Raw genomic sequence first — 22,128 nt, forward strand, 5'->3', positions numbered from 1 at the left:
AGCAGCTCAAGGAGTACATGTATTGGCTGGAGTGATAGATTCGAATTATCAAAAAGAAATTGTTGTGACACTCCAGAATTTGGGTGAAAAACCTGTACAATTTGGTAGCAATGATAGGATAGTTCAAGTGCTTATTATCCCCTGTGAAAAAATACCCTTTGTGAAAACTGACCCTCCTCCCAAAATAACTACTAGAGGGGCAAAAGGAGCTTGCTCCATTGATAGAATAAAGTTGGGAGCTAAGGTATGGGTAAAACGGAAGCCAGATGATATTCCAAAGGCTGCAGAAGTCATAGCCCATGGGAAGAACAACACTGTAACAGTTATCTATTCAGGGGAAGATAATTACCAAATCGTGCCCCTGAACCATATATTTTACCATGAATAGGGCTATAATATTAGATTCACGGACCCCACAGGTATGGCTGATGCTGGTAATTGACACAAGCCACTCAGAGGGAAGGTGACTTTGTGTGATTAACGGATGAAAGCTTGTACATCTGGGGAAAGTCTGGGAGGACAATCCTAGTCTATCTAGGATGGGATCCTCCTGGTTTCCCTTGTACATCTGGGGAAAGGCTGGGAGGACAATCCTGGTCTCCATCTAGGGTGGGATCTTCTTGGCTTAGTTTCCTCATTGTGTTCCGTTTAAAAAGAAACATTTCCCATCTGAGTTTTGCTCTGATATTGGATCTCTGCATAACTGAAATTTCAACTAAACTGGAGATGATTTTATTTGAAGGATAATAGCCCATACTTGCCTACTCTTTTTGTTCTCTGTTTTAGTTAACTTTGTCGCTAGTTCTGTCTCCTGCAGGTTTAAGCACCCTGCAGTTTCCGGTGACTGCCTAAGCACATAGCATTCTTGGAATTCCTGCCAGCTCGCTAAAGAACTGAACTCTGGAATGGGATTCTTTGGGGTAGGGACACCTCTACATCCAATTTCAGCAAGAAGAAGCTATGGAAAATGAGACCTTCACCCCTTACCCCAAGATTTTGAGCCCCAATTGTTTGAGGGGGGATGATGATAGTGTTCTGTGTACTTATTTTGTGTTATCCTTGCTATATTGTTTTATTGTTATGATATTACTGATCCTATGTAATGGATACGAAGATCTAGGTGTGGACATTTGAATTATTAATAATTATTTTGGGATGATTGATTGAAGAGATTATCTGGCTTGGATCTAGGGGTGGATCACATTTGAATCGTAAACCAATATTTGGGAATGTCACTGAATGATATGTTTTGCTTTATTGTGAATGATATGTTTTAGTTTCCTGCATAATTGGATCACAATGTTCTAGGATATATAATTTAATTTGAATTATGTTTGGATTGTGCATCCTAGAACATTGTGAGGGGTGGAATGTAGCCAGAATGGACTTTGTTTTCTTTGAATGACTCTGCTTGCCTCGTTGAGCTTCCCTGGACGCTGGGGCTTGCTCTTCTGGGGCAGGACCAGAGCTTCCTGTGTGATGAGTCGTGGCGCTGGCTGAGGGGAGGTGTTAACGTGGTCTACGCTGGGGGAGGGGCCAAGTCAAGAACCAATCGGCCCTGGTCGTTCAGGCAGCGCTTGATGATGTCAAAAACTCTATAAGTGGGGAGAGGACAGCTTGAAGATCCTCCTTTCCTTTTCCGGTTGGAGCCAGAGACACCTATAGCCGAAGCTGAGCTGCCGGTAGCAGAGCTGACTAGAGGCTAGTGGGTAATCTTCTTACCGTAGAGGGGAAGCATGTATACGATTTTGCCTTATACCATCTCACTTCTCTGTGGCCTCCTAGTTACTCTTATAAGGCGGACTTACTGGGCCTGGAAGCTTTTGATGAAAATATCAAAATGGGGACGCTGGTTTATGGGCTTGTTATTGTGGAGTGTAAATACATGCTTTAGTTCTCCTGCCTTCTGCCTAGAGAATTCCTTATATCCTGTGGTTCCGGACCTTTTAGGCACATATGAGATTCTCTTTGAAATCATAAATTCTGCCTTCCTAATATAAAAGGGAGGAGAAGAAACTCGGCAAGAGAGCAGACGGCCAAGCTCCTGGGTTAGTCTTTTCCCTTCTCTTGGCCTCAGATTGCTCTTTTGTACAATACGGGGATTGGATAAGATGACTTCTAAATCCCCTTCTTTCACAGTTCTTGGCATACTTTGATTCTGATGTACAATTGCTGTCAAGGCACTTTTGCCTTAAATACATTTTTGTTACAGAGGAGGAGAGAACAATGGAGAGGGAGAGACATTGACATTTCTTTTAATAATTAATCTAAGGAAGTCAACCCACCAAATATGTGAAGATCAAAAGTCCAATCTCTCTTTCAACTACCTTTTGCCTCATGAAATTTATTGCTTCCATGATCAGATAAATATAATACATGGTGCTGTCAAAACTGCCAGGTCGTTAGAGGGAACAGAGGAAATTTTATAGGCACTGTTTTTTTCTGAGGGATCCTGGATGTTTCAGAGATGCCCACAGGTTTCTGACCTTTACCCTGGACTCTGGTGGGGCTGCTTCTCTGGGCTGTCTGCCTGGGGTTTGCCAAATCGGGGAAGCTGCTGGTGATCCCCTTTGATGGAAGCCATTGGCTCAGCATGTGTGAAGTGGTCCAGGAGCTCAGTCTGAGAAGCCATCAAAGTGTCGTCCTGGCACCGGAGGTATTCTTGCATATCAGGCAAGAAGAGTCCTACACTTTGAAGACCTTTCCAGTAACTTTGAGCAAGGACGTTTTCCATGAGATGATACGCAATTATTTCCATGATACCTTTCACCCAGAACCTTTCCTGAAGAGACTTTTTGATATGGTTACAGCCATGAAGAATGCCAGTGACATTAACGTTGGTTTTTGTTAGGAGTTATTCTATAGCAAGGAACTGATAAAGTCCCTGGAAGAGCCCCACTTTGATGCTGTTTTAACTGATCCTGTTTCTCCCTGTGGAGCAATAATGGCACAGTATCTGTCCATTCCAGCTGTTTACTTCTTGCGAGCAGTCCCCTGTGGTTTAGATGCTGAAAGCGCTCAGTGCCCTGACCCATCTTCCTATATCCCCAGAGTGGGCATAGACAACACAGACCAGATGACATTTCTACAGCGTGTAAAGAACATTCTATACCTGTTGTTCCAGAAGGGGGTGTGCCACATGATGTATTCACCTTTTGCAAGGCTGGCTTCAGAACTCCTTCAAAGAGACATGAGTATCATTGATGTTCTGAGCCATGGATCTGTGTGGCTGGTGAGGACAGACTTTGTGATGGATTACCCTAAACCCATCATGCCAAACTTGGTCTTCATTGAGGGCATCAACTGTGCCAGTGCCAAGCAGCTCACTCAGGTTGGTATGTGATGTGTTAGCCAACATTGCAGGTGCCTCCCAATGGGTTAATTAGAACATCTTGTTTCAAGGAGAAAATCTGGCTACATTTTTGGTTAGTTCCCAAACTTTTGGTGTCCCAGAGTTTTCCCAGAAGAAGATTGCCATATAAGGTTTGTGAAATTTTTGTGAACTGTGGGGTTGGCTTGAGGCAGAGGGATCTGGCTGAGGGATTTTCTTTGCAAACACTTTTTGTCAAGATTTCTTTCTGTTTTCATTATCTCTAGCTCTCCAGTATTTCAGGTCCTTAGAAATTAGCAGACCTGGTTGAAGCATTGACCTGCTGTGTGGAAAACATACTGTTTTGCCGTTTGTTTTCCTCTTTAGTGAAATGAAGGAGATATAGTACAGGGGCTTGGGGTTTGGAGTGTTGGTCATTGGCTCACAAGCTCATAGATTGAAGAGACTTTAGAAACCTTCTAGTCCCTCCCCTCATTTCAAAAATGAGAGGCAATCTGGTTTGGTGGATAGAAAGCTGGACCTGGAGTCATGAATACTTGGATTCAAATATTTTCCTACTTTGTGATGCTGGGGAAACCACTTACTGGACAAAGATGCCACTTGCTGGGCATCAGTTTCATCATCTCGAAAATAAGCCTGGCTTCAGTGACTTTTAAGGTCTCTTCAAGTTCTCAGTCTATGACCCTATAGTACTGAGGGCAGCAAGAAAGCACAGTGTATAGAGTGCCAGGTGAAGAGAGCCTTGACAAGCCCGGAGTCTCCGTGAGCTGAGAAAAGGCAAGACGCATGACAGATGATATGAACATAGACTTAATAAGACTGGAGATTGAGGGTGAAGGAGAGGAAAGACCTGACCCAAGGTTGTGAATCCAGGTGACTGGCAGGCTGGGGGTGCCATAAACAGAGATGGAAGGTTTCGGGCAAAGAGGAGTGGGAAGTTGGGGAAAATATACTGATTTGCGTTTTAATTGCAATGCCAATTCAATTCAGTAAACACATGTGGAGAAATGATTTAAGACAGAGAAGCAGTGTGGCGTAGCTGATAGAAAGGTGGCTGTGGAGTGAGGAAGATGAGGGTTCAAGTCTTCCTCTTACTCAATGACTTACACACCAAGATCAGTTTCTGACCAAGAAGACAAAAATGTTTATATCAGCAGACAGGAGGGGTAGTAGACGCTTGGGTCCTATGACCACATAGTCTTCTTTTTACAGCACATAGGCAGATATGATGTCACATACGCTGTAGACTTGGGAGAGCAGGTCACAGCGAGTTCTGAGAAAAGAGAGGTAGATGCCCTCCCTTAGGACCTAACAACTGAATATCACACGGCTCAAGGGGCCTTGGAGTCTTCTAAGAACAAACCTCAGACAGAAAGCCAAAGAGGAAGATAGAGAGGGAGAGGCTGAGAATCAGAGCAGTTCACTATATGGAGAGAGAAATGCAAGGAAGAAGTAAGGGCCACCAGAGTACAGTGTAGGAGAAAAGTCAGTTCAAGAACAGAAACCACATCATAAGGGAGTAAGTGAGAAGTCAGGAGGAGGAAATTCAGTCTGGTGCGGACAGCTCATTAATGGGAAATGGGTAGAAAAGGGAGGAGAAAAAGTTGTCAATGAGAGTGGGCAGCCAAGTTCATGGACAAGTCCCTTCCCTTCCCTTGACTTGCTTTCTTTTTTGGTAAAATGTGGGGTATTGGATGAAATGACTTCTTAATCCCACTCCACCTCAAATTTGAAAGGCTGTGATTGTGACATACAAATATTGTCAATATACTTTTGCTCTGAATGTTTTTCATTCAGGGGGAGGCAGAGATCAGTGGAGAGGGAGAGAGATAAATTGATATTTCTTTTAATGATTAATGTAAGGAATTTAATCATATATGTGAAGAACCAAAAGTTCGTTCTCTTTTTGATTTAACTGTTCCTTCACCAAATTTATTGCTTCCATGACCAGACAAAGATAAGGCAAAAAGTTTTCAAGACAAGGAACGAGCAGAGTTTACATAGATGCTGGTCAGTCTCAGGGGCTTTGGACTTTGAAAAGATGGCCACAGGGTACCAAACTTTGTCCTGGGCTCTGGTGGGACTGACTTTCTGTGCTGGTGTCCTGGGCATTGTGTAAGAGGGGGAACTGCTGGTGATCTACATGGATGGCAGCCACTGGCTGAAGTGGTCTAGCAGCTCAGCTTGAGAAGCCATCAAAGTGTCATGCTTGCACTGGAGCTTTCAGTGCACATCAGGGATGTACAATAATACACTCTGAAGGTACCCTTCCAGGCACTTTCAGTAAGGCCCTTTTCCATGAGATGATGCAAAATAATTTCCGTAAGATCTTTCACCCAGAACCTTTCCTGAAGAGACTTTTTGCTGTCACAACCTTAAAGGATGTCACTCATATGTACCTTAGCTTTCGTACAGACTTAGTCTATAACAAGGACCTGATGGAGTCCCTGAAAGGGGTCCACTATGATGCTGTTTTAATAGATCCCGCTCTTCCCTGTGGAGCCCTGGTGGCACAATATCTATCCATTCCAGCTGTTTATTTCTTGAGAAGAGTCCCCTGTTGTTTAGATGTTGAAAGCACTCAATGCCCAGACCCAGCTTCCTATATCCCCAGAATGGCCACAGAAAATACATATGAGATGACATTCCTACAGAGGGTAAAGAACGTTCTATACCTTATTCCCCACAATGTGGTGTGACATATGATGTATTCACCTTTTGCAAGGCTGGCTTCAGAACTCCCTCGGAGAGACTTGAGTATAGTGGATGCTCTGAGCTATGGATCTGTGTGGCTTGTGAGGACAGACTTTGTGATTGACTACCCTAAACCCATGATGCCAAACATTGTCTTCATTGGGGGCATGAATTGTGCTAGTACCAAGCAGCTCTCTTGGGTTGATATGTGATGCATTAGCCAACATTGCAGGTGCCACCCAGTGGGTTAATTAGAGAGTCTTGTTTCTAAAAACAATCTGGCTACATTTTTAACTAGTCCCAAAACTTTTGGTGTCCCAGGATGTGCTGGAAGATTGCCTTACTAGTTTTGTGAAATTTTCTCAATTAGAAAGAACTGTGTGCTTGGATGGAAGCAGAGGGATCTGTCTGAGGTGTTCTGATGGTAAACTGTTTTTGCCTTGATTTCTTTGTATTCTCATTGTCTCTGGTTCTCCAGGCTTTCAGATCCTTACAAAGTAGAAGACCTGGTTCTGCAAATGGCTCACTGTGTGGCCATGGGTAAAGGGATTGTGACTTCTTTTTTTCAGTTGAAGGAGTTGTAATACAAAGATTTGGGCTTCTTAAAGGAGTCTTTGGATCTTTGGTCAGAGCCTCACAGACTCATAAACTGAAAGGGCATTATAGTCCCTCCCACCTTTTTACTTATGGTGAGAGGCAACCTGGTTTGGTGGACAACACTAGGTTTGAAGTCATGGAGACTTAGATTCATACATTTTCTCACTCTTTCATGCTGGGGAAACCACTAACTGGACAGAGATACCCACTCTTTGGGCATCATTTTATTTGAAAAAAAATCTGAAAAAAAACTCAGGAACTTCTATTATCTCCTCAATTTCTAAATCTATGAGCCTGTGGAACTGAGGTCAGCTAGATAGCACAGTGTATAGAGTTGGGGCTCTGTGAGTGGAGAAAAGGCAAGAGATAGGACTGGTGATAGGAACATAGACTCACTAAGACATGGGGAGTGACTGGAGCCTGAGGTTGAAGGACAGGAAAGACCTAACTTAAGGCTGTGAATCCTGTTGACTGGCAGGCTGGTGGTGTCATCAACAGAGATAGAAGGGTTTTGGTGAAGAGGAGTCAGAAGTTGGGGAATGTCGACTTATTTGTGTTTCAATTGCAAATCTCAGATCAATTCAGTAAACACTTGTAGAGAAATGATTTAAGACAGAGCAGAAGTGTGCTGTCAGTTTGAGCAGACAGGACAAGTAGGAGACACTTGGTTGCTATGACCACATCATTTTCTTTATATGGTATGTAACCAGGTAGGATCGGATACATTATAACCTTTGGAATGCATGGGACATAGTGGCAGCCATCTCATGGACAGAGGGAAATGATTAACCAATGAACTTCTTATCATTCCATGACCTTGATGAAAGGTTTCTTTGTTTATCTGTTCCCCTGATTTCTTTGGGGTGAGAACTCTCTCTTCCTAAGCAGTTGGCCATTTCTCCTTCACTCTTAGCCTTAGATAAAAGTTTCAGGTACTGAGGCATTAAGTGACAGGACCCTATGAACTGCTTCCTACATGCCAGGCACTGTGTTAGGCTCTAGCATATATAGAAAGGAAAAAAAATGATCACTCCCTTTTGGAACAGACACTCTAATGGGAGAAGACAGTGTGAATATAATGAGGCATGATCAAGATGTATGGAAGGTAATGGAAGAGAGGCAGAATTCATAGCTGGGGGCCAGCAGAAAATCTCTTGAAGCATGTGAAGTTTGAACTGAGACCTGAAGGATGCCAGGAAGGCCAAGGTTTTACCAGAGAGACCTCCCTGGCAATAGTGATGAAGACTCCTCTCTGCCTTATCCCATCAGGCTGTGGGGGAGGGAGGCCATCCTCTGGACACCTGCACTGGGCTCCTTGACTCATGAAGACTGGTGGGGAGTCCTTCTCATTCAAAAAGGGATCCAGTGGACATTATTCCCAAGGTCCAGTCTCATTGATTTGTTGGACAAACTCTTTCCAAATTTCAAAGCAAACCCCCTTCATGGTTCTTCCATCTACCTCTGAAGGCTCATTGAGTGACATGCCTAAACCATGAAAGGCAACAAAAGCTGGAAGGTCATCACAGTGGAGGGGTATGTGTTTGTGTGTGTGTGTGTTTCTGTTTATGTGTGTGTGTGTGTGTTTCTGTTTATGTGTGTGTGTGTGTGTGTAAGAGAGAGGAGAGAGCTACAGAGAGACAGAGACAGAGACACTGGATCCTTTCAACATTGTGTGAGGTGGATGTGATAATTATCTACATTTGAACAAATGGAAACTGAGGCTGAGATAGCTGAAACCATTTCTCTAAGCTCATAACTATCCAACCTTGACCTCTTGACCCAGATCTGGGCTCCCAGCTCAAGTGCATCCCACCCAACCCACTAGGCTCTGGCTGGATGACACCTGGGAGCTGATGGCAACCATCTCATGGCTAGAGGGAAATGATTAACCAATGAACTTCTTATCATTCCATGACCTTGATCAGAGGTTTGAGGTTTTTTATTTATTTAATAGTTTTAGTTTTCAGCATTGATTTCCACAAGAGTTTGAATTACAAATTTTCTCCCCATTTCTACCCTCCTGCCCACTCCAAGATGGCATATATTCTGATTGCCCCATTCCCCAGTCAATCCTCCCTTCTGTCAACCACTCCCGCCCATCTTCTTTTCCCTTACTCTATTGTAGGGCAAGATAGTTTTCTATGCCCCATTGCCTGTATATCTCATTTCCTAGCTGCATGCAAAAACTTTTTTTGAACATCTGCTTTTAAAACTTTGAATTCCAAATTCTCTCCCCTCCTCCCTCCCCACCCACTCTCCCTAAGAAGGCCAGCAATTCAACATAGGCCACATGTGTACTATTATACAAAACCCTTCCACAATACTCGTGTTCTGAAAGACTAACTATATTTTCCTCCTTCCTATCCTATTCTCCTCTATTCAGTTTTCTCCTTTGACCCAGTCCCTTTTCGACAGTGTTTGCTTTTGATTACCTCCTCCCCCTATCTGCCCTCCCTTCTATTGTCCTTCCTTTTTTATCTCCTTCCTCCTTCTTTCCTTTACTTCTGTACTTTAATAAGTACCTTATGATTTTTCTTTCTTGTTTGCATTTTCATGCTTCTCTTGATTCTTGAATTTGAAAATCAAATATTCTATTCAATTCTGGTCTTTTCACCGAAAAAGCGTGAAAGTCCTGTGTTTTACTGAAAACTCACATTTTGCATTGGAGCATTATACTCAGTTTTGCTGGGTAGGTGATTCTTGGTTTTAATCAGAGATGAATTGACCTCTGGAATATCATATTTGGAGCCCTTTGATCCCTTAATGTAGAAGTTGCTAGATTGTATTATCCTGATTGTGTTTCCACAATACTCAAATTGTTTTCTTCTGGCTGCTTGTAGTATTTTCTCCTTGATCTGGGAGACCTGGAATTTGGTGACAATATTCCTAGGAGTTTTCTTTCTGGGATATTTTTGAGGAGGTGATTGGTGGATTCTTTTAATTTTCATTTTACCCTCTGGCTCTAGAGGGCACTTCTCCTTGATAATTTCTTGAAAGATGATATCTAGGCTATTTTTTGATCATGGCTTTCAGGTAGTCCAATAATTTTTAAATTATCTCTCCTCGATCTGTTTTCCAGGTCAGTGGTTTTTCCAATGAGATCGTTCACATTTTCTCCCATTTTTTCATTCCTTTGCTTCTGTTTTATAATATCTTGATTTCTCATAAAGTCACTAGCTTCTACTTGCTCCAGTCTAATTTTTAAGGTAGTATTTTCTTCAGTGGTCTTTTGGAGCTCCTTTTCCATTTCGCTAATTCTGCCTTTCAAGGCAGTTTTTTTTCTCCTCATCGGCTTTTTGGAGCTTTACCTTTATTTTAAAATATTAAAAAAGTAAACAAAAAGGGTGGAAGAGACTGGTTGACATGTGGGGAGTTCATTTAGTCGTTGTGGGATGGGGGTGGCATCTATCAGATTTTTACTGACTACGATTTCATCTTTCTCAATCTGCTGTCCCATTGACTTGCCTTTTTTTTTTCTTTTTTGGAACCAGGTTTTTTTCTGGTCTCAGAGAATGATATTGTGCTCAGATTGTATGATATTCACTAAATTAGATATTTTTTTTCTTATTTTAGGAATTTGAAACCTATGTGAATGCTTCTGGGGAACATGGAATTGTGGTCTTCTCCCTGGGTACTTTGGTCTTAGATATCCCAATCACTAAAGCCATGGAAATTGCTGAAGCTTTGGGCACAATACCTCAGACAGTAAGGACAACATGCTGCTATGCCCTTATGTAACTAAACAAAATCTAATAAACCCTGGCCCCCAGGAAGCAAATAGGTTGTCTTTACTAGGACATGGGGTTTGGAGTTTCACTGCCAGACTCTCTTCCTCCACCTCCCAGTCAAGTTCCACTGAGTTTAGTCAAAGCTCACTTAACTATCCTCCTTACAAATGCATTTTAAAAGTAGGACAGAACAGCCTTTATTGGATATTTGTTTTTCCTAGATATATTTTGAACAGGACTAAAATGTTGACTATTTAGTAAAAATATCCAATTGGACATTGTGGCATCTGTTTAATGGATTAAGTATCTGAACAGCATCATGGAAGTCTAGACTTGAACCTGGAAAATACCTTAGAAGTCATCAAAATGAATCCTCCCCCATTTTATAGATGAAGAAACTGAGGCTCAGAGAGATGAAGGACTTGACCACTTTCCTACAGGTAGTAAATAACAGAACTAGGATTAGTCCTTAATTCTCCCGACTCTAAATCCAGTGCTTTCTACCCACTGCATCCCACCCCTAAATCCTACAAATTATTCTCTTGCATTTTCAAAATACTTTGCACCATTTATGTTGCATGATTACTCAATTTTTTGCTGGCATATCACCCTCAAAGGTCCTTATCCCATTTATGAAGGCTTTCTAGCCAAACTCTTTCACTTTATAGATGAGACAACTCCAGACATGTCTATCCAAGATTACACAGGTATCAATCAAGTGGCAATCTGGGTTTGGCACACGGTTCCACTAACTCCAAACACATCATACATTTTTCTGGTGAGTTAGAAATGACATTCACCCTAAGACAAAAAAAAACCTCCTAGAATGAGTCAAGGATGAATGCTAAAGGAATTTAGAACACATTCATCTGTGACTTCTATAACATATCTAAATTCCAAAATCTTCAGGGAAAGATATGGTCATAACTCTTTCTATTCCAACCCTTCTCCAGGTCACTTTGACCTGGGTTACCATGTCAGTAAGGAACAACTTTAACCTCAGACTCTTCCAGAAACTAGCTAATGAACCAAGGCATTTGATTTCTTGTTTCAAATAGTCACATGTTTTTTCCCCAAGAGCACACATGGGAGATAGGCCTAAAACAAAAGACGTATTTTATCTTTGATGGCTGAAGTCTCTGTTCATTCATCTCAAGTCCTTAGTAGTCAGTACTTCTTCAATTAGGCTGAAGCTGCATCATGGGCTTTTCTCAAATTCTTTACTTTTTTCTCCTCCAAGGTATTGTGGCGATACACTGGAACACCACCATCTAATCTAGCCAAGAACACCAAACTTGTGAAATGGCTTCCACAGAATGATCTGCTTGGTACATGCTCAAGTGTGCAGTGGAGGTAGGAGAGATGAAGTATGAATGTGGAAGTGAGGTTACAGAGGTGCCTGTAGACTATATCTAAGTGACCATCAGTAGGCAGAACTAGGGATAGTTTTAATGGTTTTAATTGATAACGTACATGCATAATTGTAGTTATCTTCAGGGCTGGGATGGACCCCTCAAGGCCAGTTATTCTTACCTGGACACCTGTAGGAATCCTTTTGATGATTTCCCTTAGAAAATGTTATGGGGCGAGTTAGAGCCGAGCCCTGCTGTCCTCGGATCTCCACGCCCAGGGCCTGCTGAGGTAAACTCAGGACTCTGAGATATGGGTGGAGCCAGGAGGAGGGGTCTCGCCTTTGTTGCCTCAGTAGCAATTCCAGGTCTTTGTCTGGACCTGCTTGACCACATGGCACTTCCGGCTCTCTGTCTGGGCTTGCCAGAGCACAAGGAACTTCCGGTTCTTTGCCTGGACTGCCTGTCCACAGGGAACTTCAGGTTAGCGTGGGAAGAGAAGGGGAGGAGAGTAGGCGGAACCAGGGTGGCCCTAATGCCTACGTAATCAAAGATATAAAAATGCTGCTTGCTGAAGCAATAAACGGAGTCACTCACCATCTTCGGCTCCTGCCCCATTCCTTGTCCGTGAGATCAGGTCCTTTGCTGGACAAAGGCCTGGGTGTTGGGGGATAACAGACCCCGACAAGTTGGGTGTTGGGGCAGAGGACCTCAACAAGAAGAGATCATTTTTTTTCTTTGACCAAGGACCTCCAGTGAAGACATACCCACAATCTCCCAAGATATTCATTCCACTTAGCTTTGGGGAAGTTTCATTATTACTAAATTTTGCCTGACATCAAGGAAGAATTGCCTTTTCACACAGTTTCTAATTTACCCTTCTGGGACAAGAAATAAGGGCTCATTCTACTGATCCATGGCCATCCTTCATATATCTGAAGAGAGGTCTCATATACTCCTTTAAGCATTCTCTTCTCCAGCTCAATTTCCCCATTTCCATAATCATTCCTGATATAGCATGGATTTCAAGATATTCGCCATCCAGGTCTCTTTCTTCTGGATGCTTTCCAGCTTATCAGTGTCCATTCTAAAATGTGGCAATCTGCACAGTGCACAATGCTTCATACATGGTCTGACAAACACATGTTTCAGTAATGCACTGTGAATTTTCACTAGCTTTTAGTTGACTCAAGCTTGTAATCTATCGAAATCCACAGACTTATTTCCCAGCAAAAACAAAGCTATAGGTGTCAGTGGTAATACATTGGACTAGATGGACTACCTCTAAGATTCTCTGATTTTTTTTCAGCTCCAGAACTCTGGGAGCTCTGACCATTGGCATGGGTTGTAGAAAGGGTCAGATAGAGGAACCAATAGTTGGCTTAGATCACTCATTTTGGGGTCGATAGATGTGGGTCAGGAAAAGGACAACAGTTGGGAATTAACAAGTATGGTAATGGCTCAAGGTCAATTTTCCTGAAATTGATCTAAGGACTATTTGGTATAATTTTTAATAAAAAGAAAGCATTTCTATTGTGACATTAAAATGATTCCATCCAATATTGATTGGACCAGCTGACACATAGGGGTACTACCTTAACAACACTGGCTTCTAAGTAAAGTAGTTGTAGTAAAATAATTGTGTTTCCCCAAAGGTGCTATAGAGTGGTAGGGAGGGTCTAAATCATAGCTACAAGTCATCAGTCATCAATGGAGGATACTGGGAAGGCAGGTTTTAAAGCTCAGAACCATTTTCACCACTGTCTATGGTGTGGTCATCATGGTCAAGAATCAAAATCTTGGGCAGCTACGTGATGCAGTAGATAGAGCACTGAGCCTGAAGTCAAGAAGACTTGGGTTCAGATGTGGCCTCAGTTGCTACTAGCTGTGTGATCCTGGGCAAGTCACTCAACCCTGATTGCCTTAGTTTCATCATCTGTAAAAAGAGCTGGAGAAATAAATGGCAAACCACTCCAATATCTCTACCAAGAAAACCCCAGATGGGGCCACAAAGAGTCATACATGACTGCACAACTGAACAACCAGGAACAAAGCCTGTCATAGGGCATGTAAATGGACAAATAACAGAACTTGTATTATACCATCATAGGGGCCAAGTCTACTAATATTTTCTAGTGCTTGATCAATGAAGTATATTTTAGAAAAAAATACTCTGATATCCCATAATAGATAATAATAACATTGGCTGTTTCTAGTGTTTTCAGGTGGTGAAATATTCTATTCTCTGCAAGTTACTAGATTATCAAGTCATGGAGAGGAATTCTTTCTCTATTTTCCTTTCTAGCTCACCCGAAGACCCGGGCATTCATCACTCATGCTGGCTCTCATGGTGTCTATGAAGGACTGTGTAATGGAGTGCCCATGGTGTTGATGCCTTTGTTTGGAGATCAGATGGACAATGCTAAACGCATGGAGTCAAGAGGGGCAGGAGTGACCCTGAACGTCCTTGAAATGACATCTGATGATCTCAGCAAGGCACTGAAGAAGGTTATCAATGATAAAAGGTAAGAAAGCAAGTTGGAATGGTATGGCCATTTGCTATAGACACCTCTAATGCTACTGTGCCCCTTCTTAGAGCAAACCTAATTTAAGCAACTCCAGATTTGTAATAAGATAAATTAAGAAACAATCATTCATTTAGATTATATTTTAAATTAATAGCTTGGGGGGGCTCTTTCTGTACATTTCTGTCACTTTCCAATGACTTCTCTCCCTCACAATGAAGAAGTAAAAGTATTCCAAACAAACATCTTTGAGAAGGAATGCCCTCTGTGGCTCTAATTGACATGTGGTAACATTTTGAATATTTGGGAATTGACTACCTCTCAGGAAATCCACCTTGTACCTTGGGATGGCTGTAATTGAAAACTGGGAATCTGCTTTGATATGTCTCCCTCCCCTGCTCCTACTTCCACCCTCAGGGACCAGGCAAGACAAGTCTTATCTCCCTTCCATGTGACAGTTCTGTAAGCCTTGAAGGCAGCTGTCATATCTCCCCCAAAATGTTCCCTTCTTTAGGCTAAATGATGCCCAGTTCTATCAGACAATTCACATTCAAGTTCATTTCTTATCATCATCTTCTGCATGTCCTTGACTTCATTAGTATCTTTAATAAACTAAGTAGCCAGCCAGAGCACAGGGCTCCTGATCCAGTATGTGCAGGCATCTTCATTATACAAACTCAGCTTGGATCAAGGCAGCCCCTTCCAGTTTTTCTGAGCACCATGTCACACCTTTGAGTGGTAGACAGCAACCTTGTAATCCGTAAGACATATACATGAACTATGGTCTAGTCACATTTCTTCTACCCTCTGATGGATCCTGTCTCTTCTTTGATCTTTTATTCTCAAAATACAGTTTTAAAAGCCCTTTTCTGTTGTCCTTTGAGTTAACCAACAACCTCCTTCAATTGTAGCCTTGAAGGTGCAACTATGATTTATCTGGAGTTTGGTCACCTTTGGTTTCCTTCTCACCCAGTGCCTAGTGCACTTCCTTATTGACTGAGCTGACTTATTTGATGTAGCCACATCAGGATCTTTAGATAATTCACCTTTTATTCCTCTTCACTGAAATAAGTACTTTTGCTTCATTATTTTCAGTCTCCTCTCTTTCTTGAGCTGATTTTCTTCATAGAATTTTAAGCCATAATATCCTAACCAATCTTTTTTTTAACTCTGAAATTCACTCTCTAAACATCTTGGGCACCAGGAAGATTTTTGACATTTCCTCCTCTATCACAGACACTGTAATGAAATGTTGACTTTTCCCCCAAGTTTCCTGTTATGTTTATTTCAACAATAAGCTCCTTGTCAGTAATCAGACTCAGATCCAAGAGAACGGTTCTTCCTGAGATTTACTCCACATCTTGAAAGGTCAGCAAGGCAATGGAGGAGTTGCTCTAGCTCTCTGCCTTATACAGGGAGACACTTCTAGAAGGTAGTCAGGTAACTGAAGTGTGCCATTGCCCTACAATCCTGCCAATATGTTAGCTTTGTGATTCACTTCAGGAACCATCATTCTTCCCTCTGGTCATGTAGAATGCTGTTTACTTCTTCCAGTACTATGCCTCTGTCTCTTCCTCTAACAACCCTCCCCAGTCACTCTGCAAGATGTTTCACCCTCTCAATTGGTAGATGTCCTCACAGCAGTCAATTTCTTGATATATACTCAATAAATTCTTTTGAACTGAATTAAATTGAATATACATTGTCATTTCATCCTCTTTTATCTTTACTCTGCTCCATTTGGAGAAGTTATTTCCTTTCACTGGTATATTCTACTCATAAGTCACATCTCATTAACTAATAGAACTGCACATTTCTGTGTAGGTTTCTCCATAATTATTTTCTTCTTAGGAAAAACCTAATAATTTCTGTGACATCTGGCTCTGTGGATATATGCAGACAATTTTCTTTCTCCCTCACTATTTTCTGTTTAATGCCCTCTTGATCAAATGAACAAATCTTCGGCCAATTTTATTTTTGGGGGGGCCCTCATTAGAGGCATTCGATCCCTGGTCAAGTCTATCATTCATAGCTCTTAAGCTGTACTTCAGAAATGCAAATCCTGTTTTCTGACACTGTCTTTAATCTCTTTTGCTTTACTTACCTAGTTGTGTTTAATATTCAGTTAAACTGTTTTTGCCAATGCCCTAATGTATACATCAATTGCCTCAAGCTGTTCTTTGTGTGAGAAGATCTTCTGAAGAAATCCAGCTCGATATCCTGAGTGAAAAATAAGAATCTGAAATCCCAAGGCCTGGGTTTGAATCCTGTCTCTCATTCTTACCATAGACTAGCCATTTCAGCTCTCTGATCTTCATTTTCCTCTTTTGTCAAATTAGGGAGTCAGACTTCATAATCCCCAGAGACTCCTTCCAGCTCTAGCACCCATTAAGTTCTGGCCACCTAATGGATCTTCCTTTAGATATTGTCTATCTGTAGCTAATCCTTTGCTGTGTTGGTATTTTCTGTCCATCTGTTAATGCAGCAATTAATTAATTCATAAGTGACATCAGTTCTGAAATTGATCTATGATTTTACTTCTCCCTTTTGGAAATGGGCCACGTCTATGAGAATGTGAAACTACCATCCCTGGAGGTCTTCAAATAGAGATTGAATGATCACTTCTTGAGGCTCAGATGATATTTATGCTTTGGAAATAGGATTTATTACTTACCCTCGTCAGTTCTTCCAGCTCTGTAATACTATAATTCCACAATTAATTAATTAATTCTGGAATGTATGAATCTAGCTTCTTGTGGAGTGACCACATAACTCTGAGAAAACAATAGAAAACATCAAGGAAAGAAAGTCTAACTTCTGTTTACCTTGGCTACCTCTAGAGCAACCCAAAGAGCTCATAGTTCTCTATCACTGGAGACTTCTTATATTAATCTATCTTTTTAACATTTTTAGCTACAAGGAAAATATCATGCATCTCTCAGCTCTTCACAAAGATCGGCCTATCAACCCCCTTGACCTTGCTGTGTTCTGGGTGGAATTTGTGATGAGAAACAAAGGGGCCCCACATTTACGTGCTGCCGCCCATGACCTCAACTGGATCCAGTACCATTCCTTGGATGTCATTGCTTTCCTCCTGGCTATTGTATTGACTGTTGTACTAATTGCTGTGAAATGCCTAAAAGTTTGTGTCCAGAAATACTTTGGTATAAAAGGAAAAGCTAAGAAAGCCACCAAATCTAAGTCTCATTGAACCACACTTTAAAAACTAGATGAATTTTCATTGTGAAAATGTACCCCTATGAATTATATGCATACCAACGTACACAAATACACATATGTGTCCTCATGCAGACAACTCATTTTCAAATCAATTTTTGATAAAGAAAATCTCAATCTAATTTTGTTTTTTATTGAAGTAGGAGCATAGAGCTTATAGCAGTAAGGCAAGATTCATGACCTCGAGGATGACCATAAACATGCTTGAATAGTTTGAAATCAAGAAGTATAAGAAATTCTCTAGATAGAAGGCAAAGGATGTATAACATTTATTTAGACACAAGAGAATTTAATCTCAGGACCAATAATTCTTATTATAGCAAGGAGCCAAGCCATACTGTAACCTCATCCCCACCATGCCACAAACTCCCCAGAGTGGTATTTTAAGCAATCACTCAGGAGTCCTAACTCTCTGCTCAGCACTCTCTCCTGCAGCTCTGCTGACTCTGAGTTCCTTGACCTTCTAAACTCTCTCTTGTTCTCCACTGTCTGCTCTGAAGTCTTTCTTGGTGCTGGCTCCCCCTCAATGTCTGCTGCCTCAATATCTCCTTGACGACTGCTTCTGAATCCTGCTGTCCCCCTTCTGCTGCTCCCAGTTCTGCTGCTCCCAGCTCTGGGCTCTGTTTTTATACAGTCTTAGATGGCATCTGATTGGCTAGAACTAAGATGTCTGATTTACTGAATTCATGGGTGACTAAAACTACATGCACATACCAATAGCTCCAGTCTTAACAACTCCCCTTAGGACCCCAAGGGCTTCATGCCCATATCTCCTTAGCACCTAGTAAGTAGGGGCTTTAGGCCTACCTACAAACAATGATGTAGTCGGGCTTTTCCACCTAGGCCCACCTGAGGCATATTGAATGGGTGGGGAAGATCTTCAATCACATTATTATTACAGAACTTGAGAGCTAGAAGATGACCATTTAGTTCAACCACCTCATGTTACAGCTGAAGAAATGGAAGTGGGATGAGGGGGAAACTTTGGGGCTGAAGATGAGTCTTAGAGAAGGGGCCTTATAGTTGACTTTCCTTTTCACATGGAGGAGAGATGAGCTGCCCTCAGCTTGGCCTCAGGATAGAATTAAGAACAATGAGGATTGTGGGAATTACATCATTTAGGTCAGGGTCAGAGAAAACCTCCTAACAATTGGAACTATCCAGCAGGAATGGCCTGACTCAGGAAGAAGTGAGTTCCCATTCACTGGGACTTTCCAAGTCAGCCCTGGATGACCAATGCCTGAAAGGTTGCATAAATACAACTTGGGATGTTGGTCCATGTACACGTTTGACTCAATGACCACTGAGGTCTTTTCCAACTCTCAGATGGTGTGATTCTAAGACCTTCTCTGGGGTTACACAGCTAGTTTGCTGCTGAGCTAGGGCAGAATTCAGGTCTTCTGACTGTCAGCCTTCCTTTTTCCCTCTCAAAACACAATGCTATCAAGACACAAAAAGCTAGAACATGACTTCAGGACTGATTCTCCTTCTCCATTCTTCAAGATTCTGGCTTCAAATCATTTGCTTAGAACAACTGTATGAGTCATTTATACATTTGGAATCATTTTTTAATATAAGAAACACATACAGAACTCCTTTTGTGTGGCTTCCTAATGAGTCGTGACTGTTAATCATTTATTATAAATGTTGTTGCATTCCCCCACCACCTTCTCTCTAGTTCCACCTTTCATTTCTTTGCAGAACACTGCTGGTTGAGCTCTCCCACTGGTAATACATGGGCTCAATGGCTCAAGATTCATGTGATCCCTTTGGACACAGGAAGGTTGGCACATCTGCTAAGATGAGCTGCTGCTTTTCTTCATAATGTTGGGAATTAATTAGACTCTGTCCCTCAAAGGAAAGAGATTATTTCTGCATTGCAAGACCAAGATAGATCAGACTAAACGAAGAAAAATGCCACATATTGCTGTGCTAGTACAAATGGATCAGAATGTTATCAGTCACCCACAAGCAGAGTTTGTAGCAAAGCACAAGTTAGGATATTGGTCAAAACAAAACCAAATATATGAATAAAACCCTACCAATTATTTTTCCTGGAGGCTCTTGTTTGTGAATTGATTTTGCTTTTCTATGCATTGTTTTGGCTTCTTTTGATAACCATTTAATAACTGATTGATTTAACAATGTATGTTAATGGAACAGCAACAGTCCTAATGGAGTTTTCAGCCTAATATGACCACTTAGAAGCTTACTGATATGATGCTACTTGGATGCATCTGAAACCCCATTGATGTGGATCTTCCTCCCTCCTTCCAAAGGGCCACCTCCTTCTAAAACCCATCCATCCTTTCTCATTCTTCTGAATTGTCAAAATGCCCCAATCAATAATCAACAGGCTTGAAGCAATCAATATCCTCTAAACCCTACTCCTAATATCTCAGCACAATGTGGGTAGAAGTGGAGCACATGACTTGTCCTTTTTGCTATGTGGCCCTTGTCGTGTGACTGGCCACCCCCTTTTCCAATCTCTTTAACATTGCTTCCAGTGTTCAATTCTTCAATGGCAACAGAAGCTGTAGAAGGGTGGGACTTAAAGTTGTAGACCTAGACCTAAAAGAGGACTCAGAAGCCATCCAATCTAGCCCCCTTTTGTTTACAGCTGGAGAAAGTAAGAAACTAGAGGGAGGGAGCCCAAGATATTCTGGTAGGGAAGTGCCAAAGCCAAGATTCAAGACCCCTACTCTAACTCCAGGATCAGATCGAGCACATCTGTGGCAGGCTTGTTTCCATCACTGTGCTTCTTACCACTTCCCTTTGGGTGATCGGCAGTCTCAGTTCTTTGGCATCCCCAGTGTTCCATGGCTTACAGCTAAATAATATTGCTAGAAGAACCTTGGTATTTAAAAGACATGTAACTTGGGAATATAAGGCGGGGTAGAAGGTCCCACAGGATCTCAGAGAAAGGAGAGAGGAATTCCTGATGCAGGAAGGGGCAGTCATAGACAGCTTCACAGACTGAATGCCATTTGAGCTGAGACTCCAAAGGCAAATACAATTTGGATAGAGTTGGGAGGAAGGAAGAGCTTTCTAGGGAGAGTGGATATCTTGAACAAAGCAAGAGAGATCAGAGAGTATGGAGGTATAGTTAGGGAAAACCAAAGGTACATTTGGAATTTTTCCTGCGAGAATGAAGATTCAGCACAAATTTAAAAGCAAGGGCATGATGTGATGAGGGAGGACAGCAATGTTAAGGATGGATTCACGTTGGGAAAGACTGGAGGCACGGATGCCATTTAGAATAAAGTCTAAGGGAAGATGGCTAGATCAGTATAGTTTTAATTGGAAAATATAAATGTCCAGATGAGAGAGGTCATATGGTGCAGAAATGACACTACCTGGTACCTCTGAACTTGACCAGACAAGACAATCTGTGCTGCCTGACAAAAACCTAATGGTCACCAATCTAGAAGGACTTAGGATAACAGAGGCAAGAGCAGGTGGAAACCCACAAGCAGTGAGTGTCCCATTCCTGGCAGTCCTTTTAGCATGGCTGGCCCCAAACCTCAGCTCCCTGCAGTATGAGACATGGTCTGGACTCCACTGGTATCAAGCGGATGTGGCCATGGCCGGGATACTGGCTCCTACTGGTCAGGTTTGGGTCTGGTCATCCCTTTCTTTTGTAGATACATACACCTGTTGTTGAAGTGTCCATGAGGCAATTGTCAACTTATCCACATCGTTGATTAATAGTGATTGGTCATCCTTTAAGACATGCCCCCTTACTTCTTTAGAAAGACACTTCTTTTAGAAGTAGAAATCAAAGCTAACTATGTTCATATGAAAAATGCTCTATGTCCTTATTTATGAGAGAAATGCATATTAAAACAACTCTGAAGTACCACCTCACACCAACCAGACAAAAAAGGCAAATGTTGGATATTAAAGGAGGTATGGGAAAATTGGGACACCAATGCACTATTGGTGGAGTCTCCATTCCAGAGAACAATTTGCAACTATGCCCAAAGGACTCTAAAACCATCCATACTCTTTGATCTAGCAATACCATGAGGAGGTTTCTATTCCAAAGAGATCACAAAAAGGAAAGGGACCTATTTGTACAAAATATTTATAGCAGCATTTTTGTGGTGGCAAATTTGGAAATTGAGGGAATGACTATCTACTGGGGTATGGCTGAACTAGTTGTGGTATATGAATGTAATGGAATACTACTATTCTATAAGAAACGATGATCAGGTAAACTTTAGAAAAACCTGGAGAGGCTTGCATGAACTGATGCAGAGTGAAGTGAGCAGAACCAAAAGAGCATTATACACACTAAGTGCAATATTAAGCAATGATCAATTACGATAGACTTAACTCTTCTCAGCAATACAATGATCCAAGACAGTTCCAAAGACTCATGATGGAAAATGCTGTCCCCTTACAGAGAAAGAACTAATAGAGTCTGAATGCAGATTGAAGTAGACTGTTTTAATTTTCTTTCTTTTTTAATGTTTTTTTTTATTTTGGTCTATTTCTTCTTTCACAACATGCCTAATATAGAGATAAGTTTTACATGATTGCGCATACATAGCCTGTATCAAATTGCTTACTATTTTAGGAAGGGGAAGGAGACAGAGAGGGAGACTGTTGCGGGCTGAGTTAGAGCTGAGCCCTGTCCTCCTCGGACCTCCAGGCCCAGGGGC

At 41.7% G+C, this 22,128-nt stretch overlaps 1 protein-coding gene across 1 annotated transcript; it reads left to right on the forward strand.

The window, feature by feature from the left end:
- Positions 1–2,309: 2,309 nt before the first annotated feature.
- LOC118856152 (UDP-glucuronosyltransferase 1A3-like) lies at positions 2,310–19,518 on the forward strand. The gene is given in 5 exon segments (XM_036766272.1): positions 2,310–3,331; positions 10,196–10,327; positions 11,591–11,678; positions 14,005–14,224; positions 17,138–19,518. Coding segments are annotated over 5 exon segments (1,602 nt in total). The 5' UTR covers positions 2,310–2,467; the 3' UTR covers positions 17,436–19,518.
- The last annotated feature ends 2,610 nt before the right edge of the window (positions 19,519–22,128 follow it).

Source organism: Trichosurus vulpecula, chromosome 7 (assembly GCF_011100635.1).
Source record: "Trichosurus vulpecula isolate mTriVul1 chromosome 7, mTriVul1.pri, whole genome shotgun sequence".
NCBI lineage: Eukaryota > Metazoa > Chordata > Mammalia > Diprotodontia > Phalangeridae > Trichosurus > Trichosurus vulpecula.